The sequence below is a fragment of the Peromyscus leucopus genome, chromosome 1 (genome assembly GCF_004664715.2).
Source record: "Peromyscus leucopus breed LL Stock chromosome 1, UCI_PerLeu_2.1, whole genome shotgun sequence".
NCBI lineage: Eukaryota > Metazoa > Chordata > Mammalia > Rodentia > Cricetidae > Peromyscus > Peromyscus leucopus.
This window is the reverse complement of record NC_051063.1, coordinates 59,952,132-59,974,198: the sequence shown is the minus strand read 5'-3', so window position 1 is coordinate 59,974,198 and position 22,067 is coordinate 59,952,132. Positions and strand designations below refer to the sequence as shown.

At 45.7% G+C, this 22,067-nt stretch overlaps 1 protein-coding gene across 12 annotated transcripts in view; it reads right to left on the bottom strand.

The window, feature by feature from the left end:
* The window catches only part of Ppfia1 (PTPRF interacting protein alpha 1), an 88,784-nt gene that overhangs the window by 23,130 nt on the left and 43,587 nt on the right, over window positions 1–22,067 (bottom strand). For 9 of the 12 annotated variants that reach the window (XM_028871306.2, XM_028871342.2, XM_028871313.2 and 6 more), the window contains 9 exons: window positions 20,794–20,925; window positions 12,893–12,955; window positions 12,280–12,359; window positions 9,784–9,919; window positions 7,622–7,845; window positions 6,448–6,679; window positions 4,561–4,590; window positions 1,883–2,034; window positions 398–570 (listed from right to left, as the gene is read on the bottom strand). In XM_028871306.2, coding sequence (XP_028727139.1) covers window positions 398–570; window positions 1,883–2,034; window positions 4,561–4,590; window positions 6,448–6,679; window positions 7,622–7,845; window positions 9,784–9,919; window positions 12,280–12,359; window positions 12,893–12,955; window positions 20,794–20,925 — 1,222 coding nt within the window. The remainder of the gene's footprint in view (window positions 1–397; window positions 571–1,882; window positions 2,035–4,560; window positions 4,591–6,447; window positions 6,680–7,621; window positions 7,846–9,783; window positions 9,920–12,279; window positions 12,360–12,892; window positions 12,956–20,793; window positions 20,926–22,067) is intronic. The other 3 variants (XM_037208703.1, XM_028871360.2, XM_028871368.2) reach the window with 1 other exon arrangement.

Below are 22,067 nucleotides of genomic sequence, written 5' to 3'. Positions count from 1 at the left end.
GCAAGCTGGGCAATGGTGGCGCATGCCTTTAATCCCAGCACTGGGGAGGCAGAGGCAGGTGGATCTCTGTGAGTTCCAGGCCAGCCTGGTCTACAGAGCAAGTTCCAGGACAGGCTCCAAAAGCTACACAGAGAAACCCTATTTCAAAAAACAAACAAACAACCCCCCCCCCCCAAAAAAAAGATGCTTACTGCAGGGGCTGGAGTGATGGCTCAGTGGTTAAGAGCATTAGTTGCTCTTCCAGAGGACCTACGCTCAGTCACCCACATGGCAGCTCACTGTCTATAACTCCAGTTCTAGAGGATCCAAACCCCTCACATAGACATGCACTCAGGCAAAACACCAATGCACATGAAATAAAAATTTTAAAAAAGAAGCTTACTGCAAACCTACCAACCTTGTCCTGGTGACTCCTTGCCCAGTGGCCCAGGCCGGCCCTTTTCCTTCTTGCCAAACAAACGGCCAATGGAGGACTTGATGCCCTTCTTCTTTGGGGCTTTGTGGAGGGAGTCCTGGCTACTATTACTGCTGCTAGGGTTGCTCACAGGACCGTCCTGGGAGCCTGTGGAGCTTCAAGGAAAGAAAATGGATTTTTATCAGAGCTGTATCACAACATGGGAGTCCACGCACAAGCATTGTAACACTTTGCTGGGTTGTTTTTGAGACAGGCTCTCACTCTAGCCTAGGCTGGCCTGGAACTCAAGACAACCCTGCCTCAGCCTTGAAAACATTAGGCTTATAAAGACATAAGTCACCACACCCAACCAGACACTACAACTGCTCCTCAGAGTTCCTAAGATTTACCAAGTCTCTCACAGCACATTGTTCAGTGACAAAGACTGCCAAGGATGCTCAGAAGGAAGCCTGCTGGTTCTGAAAGAACCTGAAGCTCCTCTGAAGAGGAGGTCTGGACTCCAATTGGCTCCCCCACCCTGCTCAGGACAGCACAGAAACTATGCCAACTGTAATGCAATGACTGTCTATCACAGCAACCAAAAGGCTCTTGGTTTCCTGACAGGAAGCGTTAATAAAGAGGTGAGGAAAACATGAACTGCCTAGCAACTCGGGAGACCCAAGAAGGCAAGAGAATATGAGAAGCCAGGCTGTCAGTGAAGGGACTCTGGCCAGCTCGGCCATGGCAAGCATGGCTCTGGTGGGCCTTGTCCTTCTCCCCCATTCCCTCTGCCTTGCTAAAAATCATTAGATTATATCCCTAAAGCTAGTCCCCAAGGTCTATTCCCTTAGTTGGCCACGTCCTCCTCCTGAGGCTGACTACCAAGGTCCAGTTATCCAAGTATTGAAGTCCAGAAATCAAACCTCCTCTTCGGTTCACCTAATTAACCTGTCCAATCAAAATTAAACACCTCATCCTAACATGAGGTTTCCCCTTGTACCTTGTACCTTCATAAACTGCCATTTCCCTCTGTGCCACATCTGTCCCCTCTCTATCCAGAGGGAGTTCTTTGTCGCCACTCCAGGACAAATACCCCTGCCCTCTTCCCTTCTCCCTGTCCTCTATCTCTTGTGTTTGTCTCTTATTCCCCGCCCCTGTCCATCTGGAGCAAGTAACTCTCCTTTGTGATGAGAACTTGTTCTTGGGGGTCCTGAGTCATAACTTTTCCTTTCAGTCGATAGAGCGGCACCATCCAGAACCACACAGACACCTGTGTGTGAACAAGGCAAGGTCCTGGAGCACCATTCTGTGCAATGTTTCCCAGATAGGACCCTCTGCTGGGAACTACCTGGGAAAATGTCAGTAACTTCAACTGAATAACCTGGAACTCTAAAATCTGTCTTTTTTTTCCAAGGTATAATTCCTATTCTTAAACCCCAGCCAAGCACAGCTCCACCCAGGGCCGCTGTCCTCAGCCCTGCTCCTTACTTCCTCAGGTCCCTGATGTCCTCATGGCTGACCGTGTGCAGTGCGCCCTTGTGCAGCCTGTCTAAGCGCAGGGGCCTCGGGGAGGAGGGGGGAGAGGTTTCACATTTTATCGTCGTCTTGTCGTCTCGTACCTCTTCTCTGGAAGCTGGCAACTGAGGGCAAGACAAAGACAAGAACAGTGAACAAGGGACTTAAAGATCTATTAGCCACTTCTTGCTAGCACAAAAAAAACACATTCTTCTGTTTGTGGTTTTGCTCTGAGATGGGACCTTGTGAGTCTTCTGCCTCCCAGTGCTAGGGTTACAGGTGGCGCCACTGTGCCTGGCTAAAAGGCTGCATTTTAGTTCACACCATCTTGAGGACTGCTGTTCCTCAAGGGAGCCAAACAGCACAGAGCAATGTGATTCACAGTCCATCTCCCCAGGAAAAGTACGAAGCAGGCAGGCACAGGTCACCAACAACTCCTCCCTGATGTCTAGGCACATCAGAGGCCAATGCCCAACAAGGCAGCCAAGACCTGATCCATGCTACCAACTGTGTCCTCACTAATACTACTGACCAGGAGCTTTTGACAGGCCTCATCGGGCCACTCCATGGGAACACTGAGGAGGCAGAGTCTTCCCTAGCAAGTAATCAGCATGTTCCTTTCTGGGGGTTGGGAACACATAGAACAGCTAGAGACCATGAGCCATACCCATGTGCACAGTTGCATTTCTGGGTATTTGGACTGCAGGCTATATGTGGAGACATGAATGTACTTAAGACCTTTGGTTGAGATTGAACAATCCTACATACGTCATTAAGATGGCCTTGAGTATATAATGAAGGACACGGGGCAGAGAGTCCACAGCTTCACCCCATTGGGTCCTATGGGTACGCCTGCACTGTCTGGCTCTAAAGCAAGTTAGACAGATTTCATGAAGCATGGCAAGCATCTGCATGCACAGAGGACTGGCAGTTGACTGGTGGAATGGTACTAAGGAGCACTGGTCCTACTGTAGCCCCATCGGCTCAGGGCCAGGCTGAGCTGAGGCAGCTCAGGGATTCACTAGCCAGTAGCAGATACACTCTGCATCTCTCATCTAAGATGATCTCAAAACAGCAGTGGGCATCATGGGCCTGGGCCAGGCTCTGAAAGGCACATGCTCAGCATGCAGGAGGCCAGGGTTCTATCACCTCTTCCCCAAAGCCACCATGCCTAGAAACTTTGGAGAAAATGTTAACAGCTTAAAAATGGAATCATTATTTAAAGAATTGAAGCTTGGGAGCAACCTACATGCTGGGGAGGCTGTCATGCTCCTTAGCAGAGCCTCACCCACAACAGCTCCCAAGGTGGACCCTCTGTGCTCCTTCAGAAAGGGATGGCACTAGGATCACTACTAAATTTACTCTTCAATGTTACCAAGTAGAGAAATCACCTTTGCTTGCCAGTGGTACTAAAGTAGAGGCAGGGTACACCACAGTCCAGCATCCAGCCCATGTATGGCTCTGTAGATTAGGTCACTATGCTGGAGTGGAGTGTGGCTCACAAACTGCTTCCTCACTGACACAAGCCAGCAGAGATGAACAGAGCACTGTGCAGGGTAACTGAGGAGTTGTGTCACTGAGCCAAGTTGCCAACTTGAATGGCATGGTTTATTTGGTTGGGGGTTGAGGGGTAGGTCTTGCTTTGTTTCCCAGTCTGTCCTGGAACTTGTGACCTTCCTGTTTGGACATGAGCATTGTTTGAGCAGCACAGGTGCATCACTTTTTTTTTTTTTTTTTTTTTTTTTTAATTAAGAAAGAAGGCAACAAACCACAGCATCAACATACAACACTCATTGGCAAACTCATCAATGGCAGGTAGAATGGAAGCCACAACTGCTCTACAGTGCAGCCAGCTAGGAAGGTTGATGACAGGGCAGAGCTCCTGGGTTGGAGCATGGAAGATAAGAAGAGGTAGAGTGTCTAGGGCAACCATCAGAACAGCTACTGCCAGCTCTTCCCAACTCTGCCCAGCATGCTACACTCACACCAATTTCTAGATACTGCCAGGGAATCAGGGCAGCTGGCAAAAGGCCCAAGGGCAAACTGGCCACCAGCTCAGCTTTTGAAGCCAGACAAACCTGAACATACACCTGTAAGCCCACACCACGAAACAGAAGCTTTAGCTTCCACACTCATAAACAGTGACTATGGTGAACTGTATCCCACACGGATGCATACAAGAGTTTAAGACAGTGGTTCCAGTGCTTGGGAGGCTGAGGCAAGAAGACTGCTGTGAGTTGGAGGCTGACCTAGGCCACCCAGTGAGTTCCAGGACAGTCTAAGCTATAGAGTAAGACCTTGTCTCAAAGAAACAAAAATTGTTAAAAATAAATAAAAAGACAATGCCTTGGCCACACACTAGGCCCATGCTTGGCATGAGCATGAGCTTACTGTGTGCTAGCCCCAGCCTTCCCCAGAGCACACCTGCCTCAGGAACTCTTGTCCTCAATGCTGAACAGCAGAAAAGCATGCAATAATCAGACATAGGGGCCTCTGCCCCAGTATTTCAGGGACAGGCTTCCCACATGACCACCAAAATGACATGCAGGGTCAAACTAAACACTGCAGGGAAATGTCAGTTACTTCTCTTCACATTACAGTAGTGTGTCACTCATGGAGACACAGGGTGTGTAAGTCAGCATGTGATTTACCTGTCTCCGGTGCTTCCTTAAGTCACTAGGCTGACAGATGCATGTGAAGAAAGGAGAAAGAGAGCAGGTTTACTGCACACGTGTGGGAAAAGGACTCAAGGAGCAGTGAGGCAAATTGCTAAGCAGGCCGGAAGGACACACACAGATTGAGCACTGAGAGGAAACATCACTGGAAATAAACATTCTCAAGACAGTTAAAAAGTATGCAGATTTCCCAGGAGGCAACACTAATTATTACGCGGCTAAGAATGAGTTTGAACACAGGCAATGTATTAAAACCCAGCATTCCATGTAAACAGGACTCTAGTGACCCTCACTCGAAGCCAGCCTCTCTGTCACTAGTTACAAATACGTGGGAATTTAATAAATTCCATCAGAGCTATTGCATTATCTATTATAAAGTTAAACAAACCTGCTTTGAGTTAATTACCTACTGGACATTAACCTGGAGTCCTTACCTAGAATGTGATTTACAACTTTTCAAAAATATGCTGATTGTTTTAAGCTGTAAGAGCAACCCCTCCCCACCCCCTTAAAAAGATGTAAGAAAAGCTAATGGGGTGCCAGGGAGAGCCTCTACACCTTAGCACATACACAGCATTAAACATAAGAGTTTATCAAAGCCAGCAAGTCTGTCAGCAGTTAGCTGAAAGCCATGTGACACCAGAACCAGTACCACATAAGGTGGGTCACCTGGGCATACAGGACTCTCCCTTGCAGAATCACAGACCACATACCCCTTCCTGCCTGTGTCCACATGCAGGAAACAAGAGTAACAGAGAATGCATTCTTATCATGAAAAAGCCCAACAATGCATTCTTCCAGCCTACTGCCGCAGATATGCACTCGGGTGCCTGATCATCTGCAGGAGCTGGGGGTGGGGCTGCCACAGCGTAAGGTGCTGGATGGGCAGACAGGGATCTGGGGTCAGGATCAGATGGAAGTAGACTGACAGCCAGCAGGTGGACAGTCTTAAAACTGAAAAAAACCCACACAGCTATTCCTACAAAGTATTTGGAAGGAGGATGAAGCCACAGATCACACCATGAAAGTTAAGATTTTACTCACTGCACTAATGAGACATATTACACAGTGCATCAAAATACAAGAGACTATACTATTCAACAGCCCATTAAAATAATTCCACTGATTTAGTTACATGTTCACTGTCAATGTCATGGCAACTGGAAATGAAAGCAGCAGCAAAAAAGGTAGAGCATGGCAGGGTGGCTAGGGTACACCAAGCTTAGTATGTGGGCTCCTAGGATTACACACGCGCTAAACACTCAAAGAGTCACTGTGCACTCTGAGATCTGCATACCTGGGTCATAGATATTCTAAAATGAAATTGCTCCCAAGTTAATCAGTCAAGATCTCCTCTGCTTCAGTTTCATAGTCTATAGGTCTCCTGAGTGGCCCTTGTGCCTCAGAGCTTAGAGACACCCCTGCTGTGAAGGGACAGGGACTCCTTTACACATCTTTTTTAATGTGTTGCAGATGGAAGCCAGGTCTGGTACTCCACCACTGGCCTCCATCTCAGGCTTCTGTATCTCTTCCCACATGCTGCAACACCTCTTCACAGTCACTTCTGCTGAAACAGGCAGCATAGCCCCTCTGGCTTGCACCAGACTTCTGCCTAGCATCCCACAACTAAGACCAGATGCTGGCCTGGTCACCTAAGTATTATAACTAATTTGCATTGTTGACTAACTATAGCCCTAACTAACCCAACTCATTATGTAGACCAAGCTGGACTCAAACTCACAGAAATCAACTGCCTCTGTCTCCACCCCTTCAGCTTTTATAATCTGAAACCTCTTAGAGGAAGATGTGATTTCCATGTATAACCCTTCCCCAGCAGGCTGAGGTAGAAAAGGCCCCACTTACCAGAGTCATGACACCCAGCCTGTCCACCTCCCGGGCAGGACTGTGAGGGACCCTTCTCGGTGTGGACCGACCACTGCCTGGAGGAGAAGAGCCAGCAAGCGAGGAAGCAGGGTAGGGGGGGATAGAGCTCATTGATCTAAAACGACCAAGATTGTCCAAGCTTCCACTGCCCACTCTGCTCTCGATCTCCTCTGCCCGCTGCTCTGTATTCTCCTTCTCTTCTTGTATCAGCCTAAAATCCAAACAAGAGCAGTTGGCCTTATTTCATCAGGAAGCTCTGTGTGTGCAGGCAGAACAAGCTGAGTCTGGCTGGAGTGGGAGTTCTGTATGCGAGCCCAGCAGCTGGAGGCTACAGTGGGAGGAGGTGCCTTCAAGACCAACGTGGGCTACAGCAGGAGACCCTGTACCTAACAGCAGAACATTCGTGATGCTAGCACTGACAGACTGTCTCCCTCCATTGACAGCTAGAATGTTCCTGTGCTCACTCTTAACACAGGCGAAGGTATGCTAAGCACTGGATAATGGAAGGAAGCCCAACTGTTTCTTGTCCACGGCATGGTCAAGTCACCACCTCACCTTACACACCAGTACCTTGCATGTCCTGTGTCTGGCCTTACAGGAATAGCTCTGGGTAGCAGAGGAGTAATCTGGGCCCTGTTGCTCTAAGCACGGAGGGATGAAAGTTTCACCTCCCCTAGCAAGGTGCAGGGAGGTGGCCAGGCTGCCAGAGGTAAAGGCTATCTCAGAAGCCCAAGTGCTCTGCTGTGCGGGGGGTGTAAAGGGGATGCTGATCCCACCTATGCTTTCCCATGGAAGTGAACTCCTGCAAGATTTATCTCTTGAGTTTCCAAGTGTACAACACACTAGGCCTCATTAGAACACCCTCACACCTCCACAATATCCACTTCAGTCTCCGCATCTCCTTCACCTTCTTTTTGTTGCTCTTATTTTGAAACAGTTCCATGTAGCCCATGCTGGCCTCAAAATTGATTGTAGTCTAGTCTAGTCTGGCCTTGAACTACTGTTCCTCCTGCCTCCACCTCCCAAGTTCTGGGATGACAGATGCATGCCACTGCCCCTTGTGTCTCTTACAGATCAAGTACATATGTAACACACACACACACACACACACACACACACACACACACACACACACACACACATATATATATACCTGATCTCTTTGTTGATGGCATCCAGCTGCTCCTGAAGCATCATGGCCAGTGTCTGTGCATCAGCCTGCCCACTGGGTGACAGCAGATCAACTGAGCTGAGCAGAGTTTCTCTGTCATCTTCACCGTCAGACACATCCACATCACTCTCAAATGCCTGTGCCACATTTGCCAAGACGCTGGCTTGTTGGGCCCGTTCCCAATCCTGTTCGTTGAGGGTCTGCACCTACCAACAAAAACACTATGTCTCAGCAGACGAGTAACAGCAAACACTCTAAGAGCAGGAAAGGCTGCTATCAGAAATGTGAATAGGTTTACTGCAGGCCAAGGCTTTAGGAAGACACTCATGCACCTGAGCTGCTGCTAAACAAGAGGCACCTGACAGACAGAGGCTGAGCACTGTAGAACACAGCTTCCTGAAAGGTGGATTCAGAGGATGGGTGTGGATTTGGGGGTCAGCCTGGGCACATGCTGAGCCTGTCTCAAGGTGAGAGAGCAAGCACGCATACTCCGATATGGATGCACTGGACATTCAGTATCTGCACTCAGGATACATTCAGTATCCACTACCCACTTTAGTGGAAATTAAAAAGGAAGCCTAGTGGCACATGAAGGGACATGTTCACCTGCCATGGAATGATGCACTGGTGTGAGCTTCCCGAGCCTGGTATAGACAAGCACCAAGAAAAGCCAGAGGAGGAAAGCAAAGCAGGCACCTGAACACAGCCTTTTCCCAGGGAAAGGACTATACAGAGGAGACCCCTGTTGTGATCACTGCCCACAGCAACCAGTGTTAAATCCTCCTGGCGGTTAATGAATGTCCTTCTCTCCCCTCCCCTCCCCACTGCTGCACTCCCTCCCTCCTCTGTGGATGGAAGGTCAGGGCTCATGCCCCCCCTTCCCTCCAGAGACACCACACCCACTGTGGCTTCCATGCAGACTTCCCATCAGTGGCACCCTCTCTCAGCTGGCTCATCCCCTCAGATAAGAACAGAACCCCCACCTCTCATCTTGAAACCACAGACAAAACCCACAAAACATTACCCTGCCCCAACTTTCTGCCACCCCACTTCCTTGTCCATCCTCAAATCCTCTCCAGCAACTGCCATCTGTCTCTGTCCTTCCACTCGAAAGGGCTCACTCAAAGTGGGCAGAGTACCTCCCTCCAGAAGAGCTGCTCCAGGGCAGTGCCAACCAGCCCTTACCAACCATTTTGCCCTCTGTTCATCTGCTTACCCATGGTGTCAGCCCACACAGGCCCAGGCTTAGCTGCCGTTCTCCCTGGATAGGCTGTTCAGCTGGCCCCAGGCCTCACTCACCCTCCTGGCTTATCATTCTCCTAGCCTGTAACACTCAGTGACAGCTGGCTACTCTAAAGTCCAGGTGTCCATGGTACCCAACTGCCTCCTGCTATTTATCCTCGACATACTCCAGCAATTTGAAAATATATTCCTCTCTCCAGGTGGAGGACAATTCTATGGTCCCCATGTGGGGACAGACCATAATGATTCACAGTACTGGAGGGAATATAGCTGATGGAAAGGCATATGGCTTTCCTAGACCAGGTGGTGAAGGACCTGGGCTTCCTTCTGGCTTTCTTCAAATGTGAGCTCTGAAGAGAGCCAGCAGCATACTACTAGGAACTCAGGGAGTCCATGCAAGTCCTCAGCAAGGGCTTGAAGCTTCTGGACCACACTAAGTCCGCACTTGGAAGCCTTCCCCATCTACAAGCACCTGAGGCCTTGAATCGTGCTGCTCCTGAATCCTGAAACCCATGAACTGCACATAGCCATGCCATCAGCACAGAACTTCATTGTACACACTGTACTATTCACTGCTTATAGCTGTGCACTACTCTTGAACTAACTCATGGCAATCCTCCTGCCTCAGCCTCTTGAGTACTAGGATTACAGGTGTGTGCTATGCCACTACACCTGGCATCATTTACTTTTATTTACTACTTCAAGTACATACTAATTAGCATTAACTTACAGGATATCTTATTAAAAATTCTGTTCCTAAAGTAAGAACTAAAACCAAAAAGCAAGCATACCCTAAAAGCAAGCTCTTAGCCAGAAAAGCCAAGGAAAGGAACATGGGGGAAGAAGGAGACCGAGAGTCTGTCCAAGAGGAACAGGTGACGTTCCGCAAGCGGAGGCCTTGCCTTGGAGGGCTCGTCCCGCAGTGCCGCCAGCCGGCCCTTCTGGGGGCGCCGCAACACTGCACTGGTGCTGTAAGCATCCACATGCCCGTCTGCCACAGGGAACCTGAAGTCCGGGATGCTGCCCAAATGGGGTCGGCTGAAACATGGGAAAAGGTGGGTATCAGAAGGAAAGTAAAGTGTCAAGTTGGAAAGGTCTCCAAGGAGGGTTCCCTTGAACCTGCCTAAGAGCTCTCGGCTACCCAGTCCTGGCCAGAAAAACCTACTCAACTACTTCAATGGGAGGAGGGGTGGGTGTGGACACCTGAGGCCCATCTGAGAGCCTCTTCTAGGTCAAGGGCACACTTAGGCACCACTGTTGCCATCACCTGCTCTGTGGCTTTTCTGCTCTGCCAAGTCCAAGGTGGTGTTGACAGCACTCCTGGGAGAAGCTAGAAGCTAGGGCTTAACACAGCAGTGCACAGACAGTCGCAGGGCTTCAAACCCTGGGCTGAAGAAATCTCCAGAAAAGGGGACAAGGCTGAGCAACCAAGAAGGATCTGAGCACTGGGGGTTCCTACAGACAAGGTGTAGAGGGGAAGCAGAGCAGCAGGAGCTCAACCTCGGCATTCACCTTTCCCTCCTCCCGGTGCTGCCCTAAAACTTCCCGGGAAAGAAAGTAGATGTCCTCACTTCAGAACTCTGCCAGAGGCCAAGAACAAAGGACTTATGCGCAGGAGTGGGGGGGTGGGCACGCTCAGGGATAGCTTGGGGGAGCTCCTGCACACAGGACCAGTGGGACTTGCCAACTCATCCTTTTGGGCATCTCTGAGCCCTCATCTTCTCCATGTTTTAAAGACATGAGACTCATGGCTTCCTTTCTAACTCCATTTCCTTCCCACTTCCCACCTCTTATTCCTCAGGAACCTGCTGTCTCAACATGTCCAGTCAGAGTTCCAAGCTGAGGAGATGAGCACAGCTCTGTGTTAACTGAAGGTAGCTCTGGGATCTCAAAGCTGTCAGCCCTCCTCTTCTTCATGGTGTTTTCAAGTTTAGCTCCACAAGTCCACTCCTCACCTCTCTCCACTCAGTGGGGCAGACCACAGCAATATGACTTCCCTCACTGTCAAGTCCTGTGAAACTAGCCAGTGGTCCCCACCAGCTGCTCTGTGCCTGAATTCCTCCTACCCAGGGCAGGGCCCCACCCCTTCAAACAAGCCAGCTCCTCTCTGTTCCGCCCAATGTCTCAAGGCCATGGGAAAAGACATGAGCTCCCAGAGCCACACTGCTCTCCTGTCTCCTGAACTCTACTCTACAGGCTACCCAGACATGGGCACACTTTCCTCCACATTAAGGCCCCTTCAACTCCTCTCCTTCCTCTCACATCTAAAACTCCTTGTTAAAGGAGGTCACACCTTAGCCAGCTCTGATGGCACACGCTTGAATCCTGGTACTTGGGAAAGGTGGGAGGAGCATGAATTTGAGGCCAGTCTGAACCACAAAGGGAGACCTTGTTTCAATAAAAGAAAGACGACTCAGCAGTTAAGAACAAGTACTACTCTTCCAGAAAACCTGAGTTCGGTGCCCAGCACCCATGTCGGGTGCTCAAAACTGCCTGAAACTCCAGCTCCAGATCCAATGCCTTCTTGTGGCCTCCGTGTACACTGCACTGCACTGCACTGCCCGCATACACAATTAAAAATAAAATACATTTGTCTAAAAAAAGAGAGCAAGTCTCTTCCGGTGCTGCTTACTAGCTCCCAACAGCAGCATGTCTGCTGCTGCCACAGTACTGGCACTTGCCTCTCTCGGTCACTGTAGCCATGACTATTCTGTCCCTGTGGCCCTTTTCATCTCTTCCAGTGCAGTGACCCACCTCTCCCTCTGGCTTTGCATTGAGGGTTCCTGGTTCTGTATGGCACCTCTCGTGGTATGAAGTAGGACAGGTAAAAAAGCTGCAGGAAGCCTAGCTTGTACAACATCCCAAACTCTAAGTGCAGAGGCATCTGCACAGACCCCACACTGTCTTCTTGCTTGTTCCAAGAGGAAGTCTGTTTGTTACCCCATAGTGTCACCAGGTGACCACCTCAGTAACGTCTACTGAAGATCAACTCTCATAAGAAATGAACTCAAAAGAGTAAGACCCAACAAGAACTGCTTCTACAAGACAGGACAAGAGTGCTTTAGGGCTATGCACTAAGTGCTGTGGCCTTGTCAGGAGCTGAGTCACCCCACAGCAGCAACACAGTGTCCTTTCACAAGATAGTCACAAATGCAGCACCAAACCCATGAGCAATATGGATTCTGAACAGCTGCAGTGTGACTTCTCTTTGAGGCCTGTCCTTCTGCTCCAATCATGTTTTCTACCCTGACCCCTCCAATGGGCACCCCAGTCAGCATATCCAAACACCAAGGGACCTCTTCCCACCTTCTGAAGCTCCATTGTACTGCCCACAGAGGCAGCAACAAGCCCTTGTGCACGCACAGGGCTGAAAACTCGCCCATCTGTGACCACCATACCCGTGATGAAGTGAAGGGCCTCTCAGTCTCATCTGGTCCAACTCGGCCCTCAGAGCTTCAATATTCAGGACAAGTTGGTCCTAGAAAACAGTAAATAGCTTCTATGACAGTTCTCTCATAAGGACTGGGCACGTGTAGGGTGCATTTCAATTCTGAAAACACTTCCTGAGTCCTATAACAAGCAGAACTCATTCTCCAAATCCATAGATGTCCTAATGAATGAAAAGCAGTGCTCCCGGTTATAGGAGAGTTAGAAAGGACAAAAGCTGAAACGTAAACTGTACTGACTGTATAAAGGACTCACCCTTCCTAACTCAGTCTTCCAGGTCTTATCATCTCCCACTCCCTCCCACCCAGCAGATCCCTGCTGGCCCTGTCTCTTACAAGAGACCCATGCTAATGTTAGTCAGACCCCCCACCTCCCCAAGGACCCAGGGTTGGAGACCATGTACACGAAGTGTACAGCATGTTTGCTAAGGGGCTGCAAACTGTGAGGACTAAGAGAATTACCAGGAGGGTTGGTCTCAATCCTTCCAAACCCCTGCGGTCCCTGTCACTGCAATAACTCATGTCAGCTCTTCTGGGACTTCTCACTGAGTGGAGAGTGAAGTACCTTATCATGCTGCGTCTCTTCCAGTTGCTTCTTTGCATTTTCGACTTCCCGCAGTAAAGAATTCTGAAGAAGAGAATGTCCTTCAGGGTTGGTTCTTTAAAATGGTTCACAGAACATAATAACTGCACTTGCTTAAACCAGAGAGCAGCCCTGAAAGAAGGGCCTGGCTATGGGAGGCACCAAGAGCAAGGCCACAGCTTACTCAATCAATGCCAACCACGAGTGAGGTCAGATGCTGGCCTGTCTATCTCTGTGTACAATCTATTTCTTCACTAACCAGTCTTAAATGTAGGCCTGCCACATTCATAGTACAAGGGCTTTTGCTGATGCTGGGGTTTTTTTGCTTTGTTTTGAGTTTTTTTTTTTTTTTTTTTTTTTTTTTTTTTTTTTTTTTTTTTAAAGAGAGTCTTATTCTATAGACCAAACTAGTCTGAACCTTGCAGCAATCTTCCTGCCTCAGCATCTGGGATGACAGGTATGAACGAACCATCATACTTGACTTGACTTTCAAATTTGTTTCATAACCTCTTGCAAGTGGTCTACAGTTACTTTGGACTGAGGCATTCACTGGTCACTTAGGAAACACAAAATGAAGTTTCACATGTAAAGTTAAAAGACAAACTCATTCCTCTCTAAAGCAGGCCCTTGCATGCCTGTAGTCTCAGACTCTGGAGGCTGAGGCAAGAGGATCAGCAATTCAAGGCTATTATTAGACCAAGGCTATTAGTGTTCCTGGGCTATTATTAGAACTATCTAAAAGAAAAAAGAACTTTAAAAAACTTCCCCATAGCCTAGGACGATGCACAGGCCGTCAAGAAAGTCAGAGGGACTAGTCTGCATGGTCTACTGACAGCACTCTCCAATCCTCTCGCAAGTACCCACAATTCTCCACCAGCACAACCCCATTCGAGTACCATCCTAAGTATGTTTCTCAAGAGATGCAGCATACTGAGACAGGCCCTCTCAAGTCTGAGCCCAACTACTGCTCAATAGGCCTCTCTGTGGAGACCCACACCTCAATGTACTCTGGGTTATCTGGGTCCCTCCTAGAAGCCAGGCTTAGCCTTCTTCCAAACCAAATGAAAGAAAGGCAATTGCTGAAACCTGGGAGTACCTGAGTTGAGCTCCTGAAGTGCTGCATGTGTACTGAAAAGGAAATTGACTCCCAATCAAAGTGTAAGTAAGGGTGAGGTTTGGCCAAAGCTAAGCCCTAGTATAGGTGCCTGTGGGACAAGCTAGCTAGAGCCCATTTCTGTCAATAAATTTGAGAAAACCAAATTTCACTGTGCTGGCTAATTTTATATCAACTGTGCTGGAGTCCTTGTCAGAGAGAAGGGAGCCTCAATTGAGAAAATGACTCCATTAGATCAAGCCATAGGCAAACCTGTAGGACATTTTCTTCATTAGGATTGAGGTGAGAGGGCCCAGCCCATTGTGGGTGGGGACACCCCTGGGCTGGTAGTACTGGGTTCTGTAGTGTGATATTCAACAGATCCATTCTATCTGGCTTGAATCCGGGAGTGATGGCACCTAGGCTTTGAAGTAATCTTTTGTAAATAGTCAGTGATTGTTATCTGAAGGATTGTTATCTTTTGAAGGATTCACAGAGCCTTTGCATAACTTAGTCTGGAAACAGACCTGGCAAACCAGGAAGTTTTGTACAGTTGAGAATTGCTTAGGTAATGGTTCCTTCAAACAATTCCAGATAAGAAGTTTTGGTATGCGGAAATTGACTTGCTAAAACCAGCTCTTGGGTTAACAATAAAGAGGCTTGTGTGAAGACAGGAGGCAATCAGTTCATCAGAAGTTGACTCTCCTGTTTCTGCTAAAGCTGTAAAACATGCAGGAGTTACTCTCTTTCTTTGACTGACACGCATAACATAGAACATGGACATATGGCGCCCAATGTGGGGCTCAGAAAAAAGAAGGATCCAGCCACTCCAGAACTGGAGATAAAAAGTTTGCTCACTGGTGGGCTAGAGAGATGGCTCAGAGGTTAAGAGCACACTGGCTGCTCTTTCAGAGGTCCTGAGTTCAAATCCCAGCAACCACATGGAGACTCACAACCATCTATAATGAGATCTGGTGCCTTCTTCTGGTGTGCAGGCAGAACACTGTATACATGATAAATAAATTAAACACACAAACACACACACCTCTGCCTTCCACACACATGCACACACACTCACATACACACAGACATACACACATGCATCTATGAACACACCAAAATAGGTAGTGTATTTAAAAAAAAAATTAAAAATAAAAGTTTGCTCCAGGATTTGGCAGGGACATAGGGAATCCCCATCTCAGGAGCAGCAGTATGTACAGCTGCTAAAATGTTTGGTAAAAGGGAAAGCATTAATTGCACAATTGTGAATATTACAGATATAAAAGTAAAATGGCTCCTGAGACAAAAAATAAAAAGGCCCTACCCAGTGGAAAAAGAGTAAATGAAAAAGGATTTTCCTGGTAGAAGGGAAAATGTTTAATCAAAGCCTGCAAATAGAAAGACCCCAGAAACAAAAAATAAAGGACAGAAAAAAGCCTCTTCTCAAAATAAAAGGAGAAAGGTTTGTCCAGATTTAAAAGAAGAAGAAGAAGAAGAAGAAGAAGAAGAAGAAGAAGAAGAAGAAGAAGAAGAAAAAGAAAGAAAAGAAAGAAAGAAAGAAAGAAAGAAAGAAAGAAAGAAAGAAAGAAAGAAAGAAAGAAATTAATGACAGCGTGTCAATCTTTTCTGCCAAGCACCTCCCCCTCAAGCAGAGGGGCAACACCTGAATTCCAAAGAATGATGGGCAGGACTCCATGGCTGCAGCGTGAACTAACACAGAACTTAGAATTTTCTTGTTGTTTGCCTAATTTTTGTTTAAATGTTTTTGTTTTTCCCTAATAGTTGGATAACTTAGTATCAATGGTCCCTTCATAGAAGAAAATATTAAAACAAGCCCAACTTCTAGTACAGAAGCAATCATAACCAGGACATAAATATGCCAATGCTGTTTAAATTTCCAAAGGTATTAGTCATTCATTACATCAAGGATGTTCTTTTCTCCTGATTGTCTGATTAATACTCAATTTTCATAGTAAATAAACTAAAAGCACAAAATTTATACTATCACTGAGTACACTCTTGTCTGTTTATCATTTCTGAGGATTTGGCTCTGCCCTTTAAGTTGCTTTCTGGAAATTCTTGTTAAATTCTATAAAAATGTAACACCTGAAACAGAACAGGTTATTAACTTATTAAATAATATGGATACTAATAGTAGTTAAAAAAAAATCTCTTAGCCGGGCGGTGGTGGCGCACGCCTTTAATCCCAGCACTCGGGAGGCAGAGGCAGGTGGATCTCTGTGAGTTCGAGGCCAGCCTGGTCTCCAAAGCGAGTTCCAGGAAAGGCGCAAAGCTACACAGAGAAACCCTGTCTTGAAAAACCAAAAAAAAAAAAAAATCTCTTACTGATAGAAAGCCTACAAAAATTATTTTTCCACTAAATAAAATACAGGTAATTGTTTCACACTGTTAATAATTGGAAGGTTGCATTAACATGTTACTTGGGATCTATAAAAAAAGGATCTTATTTATTTATTTATTTATTTATTTATTTATTTATTTATTTATTTATTTATTATGTATGCAGTATTCTGCCTGCACATTTCCCTGCAGGCCAAAAGAGGGCACCAGATTTCATTACAAGTGGTTATGAGCCACCATGTGGTTGCTGGGAATTGAACTCAGGACCTCTGGAAGAGCAGTTGGTGCTATTAACCACTGAGCCATCTCTCCAGCCCCCAGGATCTTCTTTTTAAGATTTCATAAAAAGGGGCTGGAGAGATGGCTCAGCGGTTAAAAGCATTGACTGCTCTTTCAGAGGACCTGGGTTCAATTCCCAGCACCCACATGGAAGCTCACAACTGTTTGTAATTCCAGTTCCAGGGGATCTGACACCCTCACACCAACGTACGTATAATAAAAATAAATAAATTATTTTTAAAAAGAAAGAAAGAAAAGAAATGGAATTGGTGGCAGGAATAACCATTTAAAAAAAAAGATTTCATAAAAATACTCTGTGGGTATTGCCTAAATTTACCTGTAAAATTAATCATCCTATAGAGATTGCTTTTAATGCTTTTATTAAAAAGAACAAAGAGCATGTTTACACAAAAATTCCACATGATCTACAAAAAGATTGTACTCACTCTACATTATACAACTCAAAAGTATTATTAGATGTTTCTCAGCCACTGAATATTTTTTTTTAAAAAGTATTTTTTAAACTATTCTGTTTTTATAAATTTGGATGACAGTTGATTGGACAGAGTAAGAAGAATCAGTCTTAGGATCATAATGGAACTCCAGTTTGCACATCCTCATCTAAAATGCATATCCTTAGAAAGACTGAGGCTCACTCAACATTAATGCACTTCATGTATAAATTAGCACATGAAGGATAAAGATGCACTGAGAATGGAAAGCTACCTAATTGAGGGAAAAAGAATGTCACAGAGAACTGTATATGTAGGAAGGCTATAGTGGAAAGAAAACATCTGGAATGAGGAACTTGAGAAAAGAGTCGAACAGAAAGTTGGAATGGATGGGACATGATTTGTTTGGAGACAGAAGTGAAAGAAAGTGACAAAAATTAAAAAAGGCTTATTGTGCTTCTTCAGCTCAGTTTCCTTGTTTTAAAACAATAATAAATAAATAAATAAATAAATAAATAAATAAATAAATAAATATATAAATCTAATTTTATTAAAACATGACAGCAATAATGAACTGCAGGCACCTCTGTCTCTAAAAAATACACCAGCAAAAAACAAAACAAAACAAAACAAAAACAAAAAAAAAAACAAAACAAAAAAAAAAAACCTGCCTAGGAGAAAAGCCAAGAACAGCTATGGCTGTTATCAGTAAAAAGACAACACCCATTAAATTTCTTAGTCCTAATAAACCCTCTGCTTATTATTATTTTGGATTAAAATAGATTTTTATATGATGATAAATTCCTAAGGTTACAAAGGCATACTCAGATTAACAAAAATTAACTTAGAGATGTATGTCTAAAATTGTAAAATCCTAATCTTATAAAAGTTACTAACTTGGGGACTGGACCTGCCTGGACTGAGTCTACCAGGTTGATCTCAATCCTCTGGGGGGGGGGGTCTTTGCCCTGGAGGAGATGGGAATGGGGGGTGGGCTGGGGGGAGGGTGGGGGGGAGAGAACAAGGGAATCCGTGGCTGATATGTAGAATTAAATTATATTATAAAATTTTTTAAAAAGTTACTAACTTGTCATAAACTGTTAAAAGATAATTAAGACATGCATATTAATCACCTTATAAAAGATCAGATTTTTCAATGTGCTCAGAACTAAGTTTGTAGTTATGCCAAGTACAAATTTAATTCATTTACAGGGACAAGCTTTGGCCTTCTATATGTTTTCAAGGTTAAGCCTTCCAACAAGTTCTTCTCCATGGAACTGTTTTGCTTTGAGATTGCTCACAATTTTTTTTCATGTACAGTATCAACTGAATAGGTACTTTCATGCTTGCATGGAAAAATCCAACTATTTTCTACTTCAGGATTTTCTATGATTATCTTAGATACTTCTAAATATCCTGTTACCTAGTAGGAAAGTCTTCTTAAGTTCATAATTAAAACTGTCCTAAAAATTTAAAGATACCAATCATAGATTACAATCCTTAAGTTTAAATCTTTAAAAATTGATGACTATGGTTAATTAAGTGGATTCTGTTTGCTCTTTAGTTTTATGCTTTCCTTTGGTCTGATAGAAGGTCAGACTGACAAAAAGAAAACAGTTCAAAGAGGCTCACGAGAACCTCTCCTCTATTGTTTTATATAGCACAAAGACACATTTTAGACATTCTTCCAAACTTCAAATGCGTAACTAATAATAAATGAACATGAGCTGAAGGGGTTTATACAGTGACACTGCACTCTTCATACCTGTGTTAACTCTAGTATGTCTTGAAATGCCACCTCTGAAAGTTTATACATTCTTAGATCAAGGCCAGCAGTCTGGATACCAATGAAGCTGTCAAGGCCATGGCAAGACTCACCTGTGATGAGTCTAGCACAGAAGCTCACTGGAAGAGTATTAAGAGCTTGTAGGAAGATGGACTGATTACTGATATAGTTGTGGGAATTACTGCATTAACTACTGTAGCTGCTACAGCTGGACTGGTGCGTCATAAAGAAATTCAAACTGCTGAGTTTGTTAGGGTCTGGCATAAGAATTCTACAGAACTTAGGACTCCACAAAATAAAATAGTGAGCTAGTTAATGAAATAGCTGATATGAGACAAACTATATGTAATACTAATGGGAGATCAGTTAGAAATATTGAGGGAACAAATAAAATGTGATTGGAATGTTACATTCTATTATATTACATCTTTAAAGTACCATAATAGTAAGTATGACTAGTGTGGTAGTTTGAATTAATTGGTCCCCATAAGCTCACAGGGAGTGGCATTACTGGGAGATGTGGCCTTGTTGAAGGAAGTGTGTCACTATGGGGGCAGGCTTTGACGTCTCTTTTGCTTAAGCTTCACTTAGCGTCACAGTCCACTTGCTATTATTGCCTTTTGATCAAAATGTAACCAGCACCATGACTGCCTGCACACCACCATGCTTCCCGCCATGACAATAATGGAATGAACCTCTGAAACTATAAGTAAGCTGTGGTAGTTTGAATGTATCTGGCCCCCATAATTCATAGGGAGTGACACTTAATTAGGAGGTGTGGCCTCACTGGAGAAGGCGGGATGAAGCACCTTTAATCTGGGCCACACCTTCTGTTGGAAGTGTGCCACTGTGGGTGCAGGTTTGAGATCTTTTTCTCAAGCTTCCCTCAGTGTAACAACCAGTTGACTTTCTGTTGCCTCTGAGTCAGGATGTACAGACTCTCAGCTCCAGCACCATGTCTGCCAGCACGCCAGCACGCTCCCCTTCATGATCATAATTGACTGAACCTCTGAAACTGTAAGTGAGCCACCTCAATTAAATGTTTTCTTTATAAAAGTTGCCGTGGCCATGGTGTCTCCTCAGCAATAGAAACCCAAACTAATACAACTGGGAAAAGGTTAAGATGCATTTGATGGGTCACCCTAATTTTTCTCAAATGATTTATGATTTACAGCAAGAAATTAAAGAAACTTTCTCAAAAAGGTTACCTGATAGGACTGGAATGGATACTATGGAAAGAAAGCATTATAGATACTTTAGCTTATTAATCCTGTACATCATTTAACAGATTTCTTGTTCTAGCAATCGTTATTCTTGACCTTACGATAATGACTTTCTTGGCTTTCAAATGTATTTTTAGCTTATTTTGATAAGATTGTGAAATAACACAACAGAGAACAGGCTGCATTTACTTTAAGGCTACATAATCTTCAACAGGATTCCATAAGAAAGACAAGAGCTACTTGTGTGGAGTGATGAGAACAAAACGACATGATTAAGCTAGCATGGAAAGCCAGATGTATTTTATTTCCAACTGGCCCTCTGTGGAAGCCACTGGCCTTTCTCCATCCTACAGGTTAACACTTGGATACTGGCAATTGTTCCAGAGGGCCCGGGTTTGACCCCCAGCACCACATGGCAACTGACGGTGACTCCAGTCCCAGGGGATCCCAGGCCCTCTTCTGACCTCCTTGGGCACCAGTCGTGCAAGCAGTGTACAGACACACATGCAGACAAAACACCAGCACACACAAAAGAAGTAAATGTAAGGGGAGGACGGACACACAAACAGCACTCAAATGGGGAGAAACACAGCTAGCAGGTGACAGAGAGCAGCTAATGTCTTTCCCTGTCTGCAGGAGAGCATGTCCCAAGCCATTCTCCCTGGGAGCACAGCAGCTCATCTGCCCACCTTGTCCTCCAGCGCCGCCATTCTCTCCTTCAGATGCAGCTGCAGCCTCTCATTGGACTCCGAGAGCAGCTTGTCCACAGTGTCAGACAGGCGCTTATTATGTTCCTCGTTCATCTTTTCTCTCTGCCTCGCCTAAAACAGGAGGGGAAGTTTCCAACTTCAGGCTCATGTCTAACTCTTCAGAAGCACCAGGACCAATGGTTACCAGATGCTGTGATCCCCTCCTCTCATCCACAGGGATGAGACAATCAAGACAATCTTGGTGAGGCTGTGAACTAGAAAAGACTTATGAATGTCCCAAGAATGTCACCTGTCTCTAGCTCTCAATTGCACTTAGCCCAGTTCCATGAGAGGACAGAAGAAATTGGAGGGGATCAGTCCATTTGCATATTAGCCCAGCAATGTCTCTGGATGTGAATAAAAGCTTGGGTTTGGCTTCAAGGGGAAAAGAATTAAATCTACCAAGTGAAAGCTGAACAAGCTGATCTTTAGTCAGTAGAGATGCAGGGCATCTCTACCTGCACTCAAAACTACAAATGACAACGTAGTAACTTTACAATGTGCTAACTCAAGGCTGGAGCTAGGCCTGCTCAGCACACACCCAAGCATACCTCACTCAAGCCCAGCACCCAGACAGGACTGAAACCCCAAGGAAGGGCTGCACCAGGCCCAGCAACCCTGCGTGGGGGAAGCATGGGTGACAGAGCCTCCTAAGACCCTCAGCTTTGTGCCCAACAGAAAATAGCTGCCACATGTGAGGAGGCTTGCCAGGCATGCGCCTGACAGCCCTTCTCTGAAGAGTGTGCCTGTTTCTATCCACATCTGAACACTCTCAAAGCCAAACAGCTGGAAGTTCAAGTGCAAACATGATTGTCTATTCAGAGCTCAGTGACACTGTGTATAAGCCTCACAGGCTCTGTGACGATGTGCCTAAGCCTATGTTGCCTAAGACTTCTGCAAGAGCTTAAAAATCATCATTTCCCAGAAATTCTCCTAGTTCTCTGCAGTCTTAAACTGATGGAAAACACTGGCTGCCGTGCTGTGCAAAGGTTCCACAGTCACACACCCATGCTGCCTTCCTCCACAGCAGGCCCGTGGCAGAGAGAGCCCATGCCCTGTGTCCTGATGCCTCTGCCTGCCTCTCCCAGGACAAGCCCTCTGACCCAGCTGAAACAGCACTCTCCCAGCTGCTCACTAAGGCAGGTGAGCATTGGTGCTCCTGCTCTGATACCATCACATCCTGAGTAACAATTCAGGACCTGAGGACAGGGTCA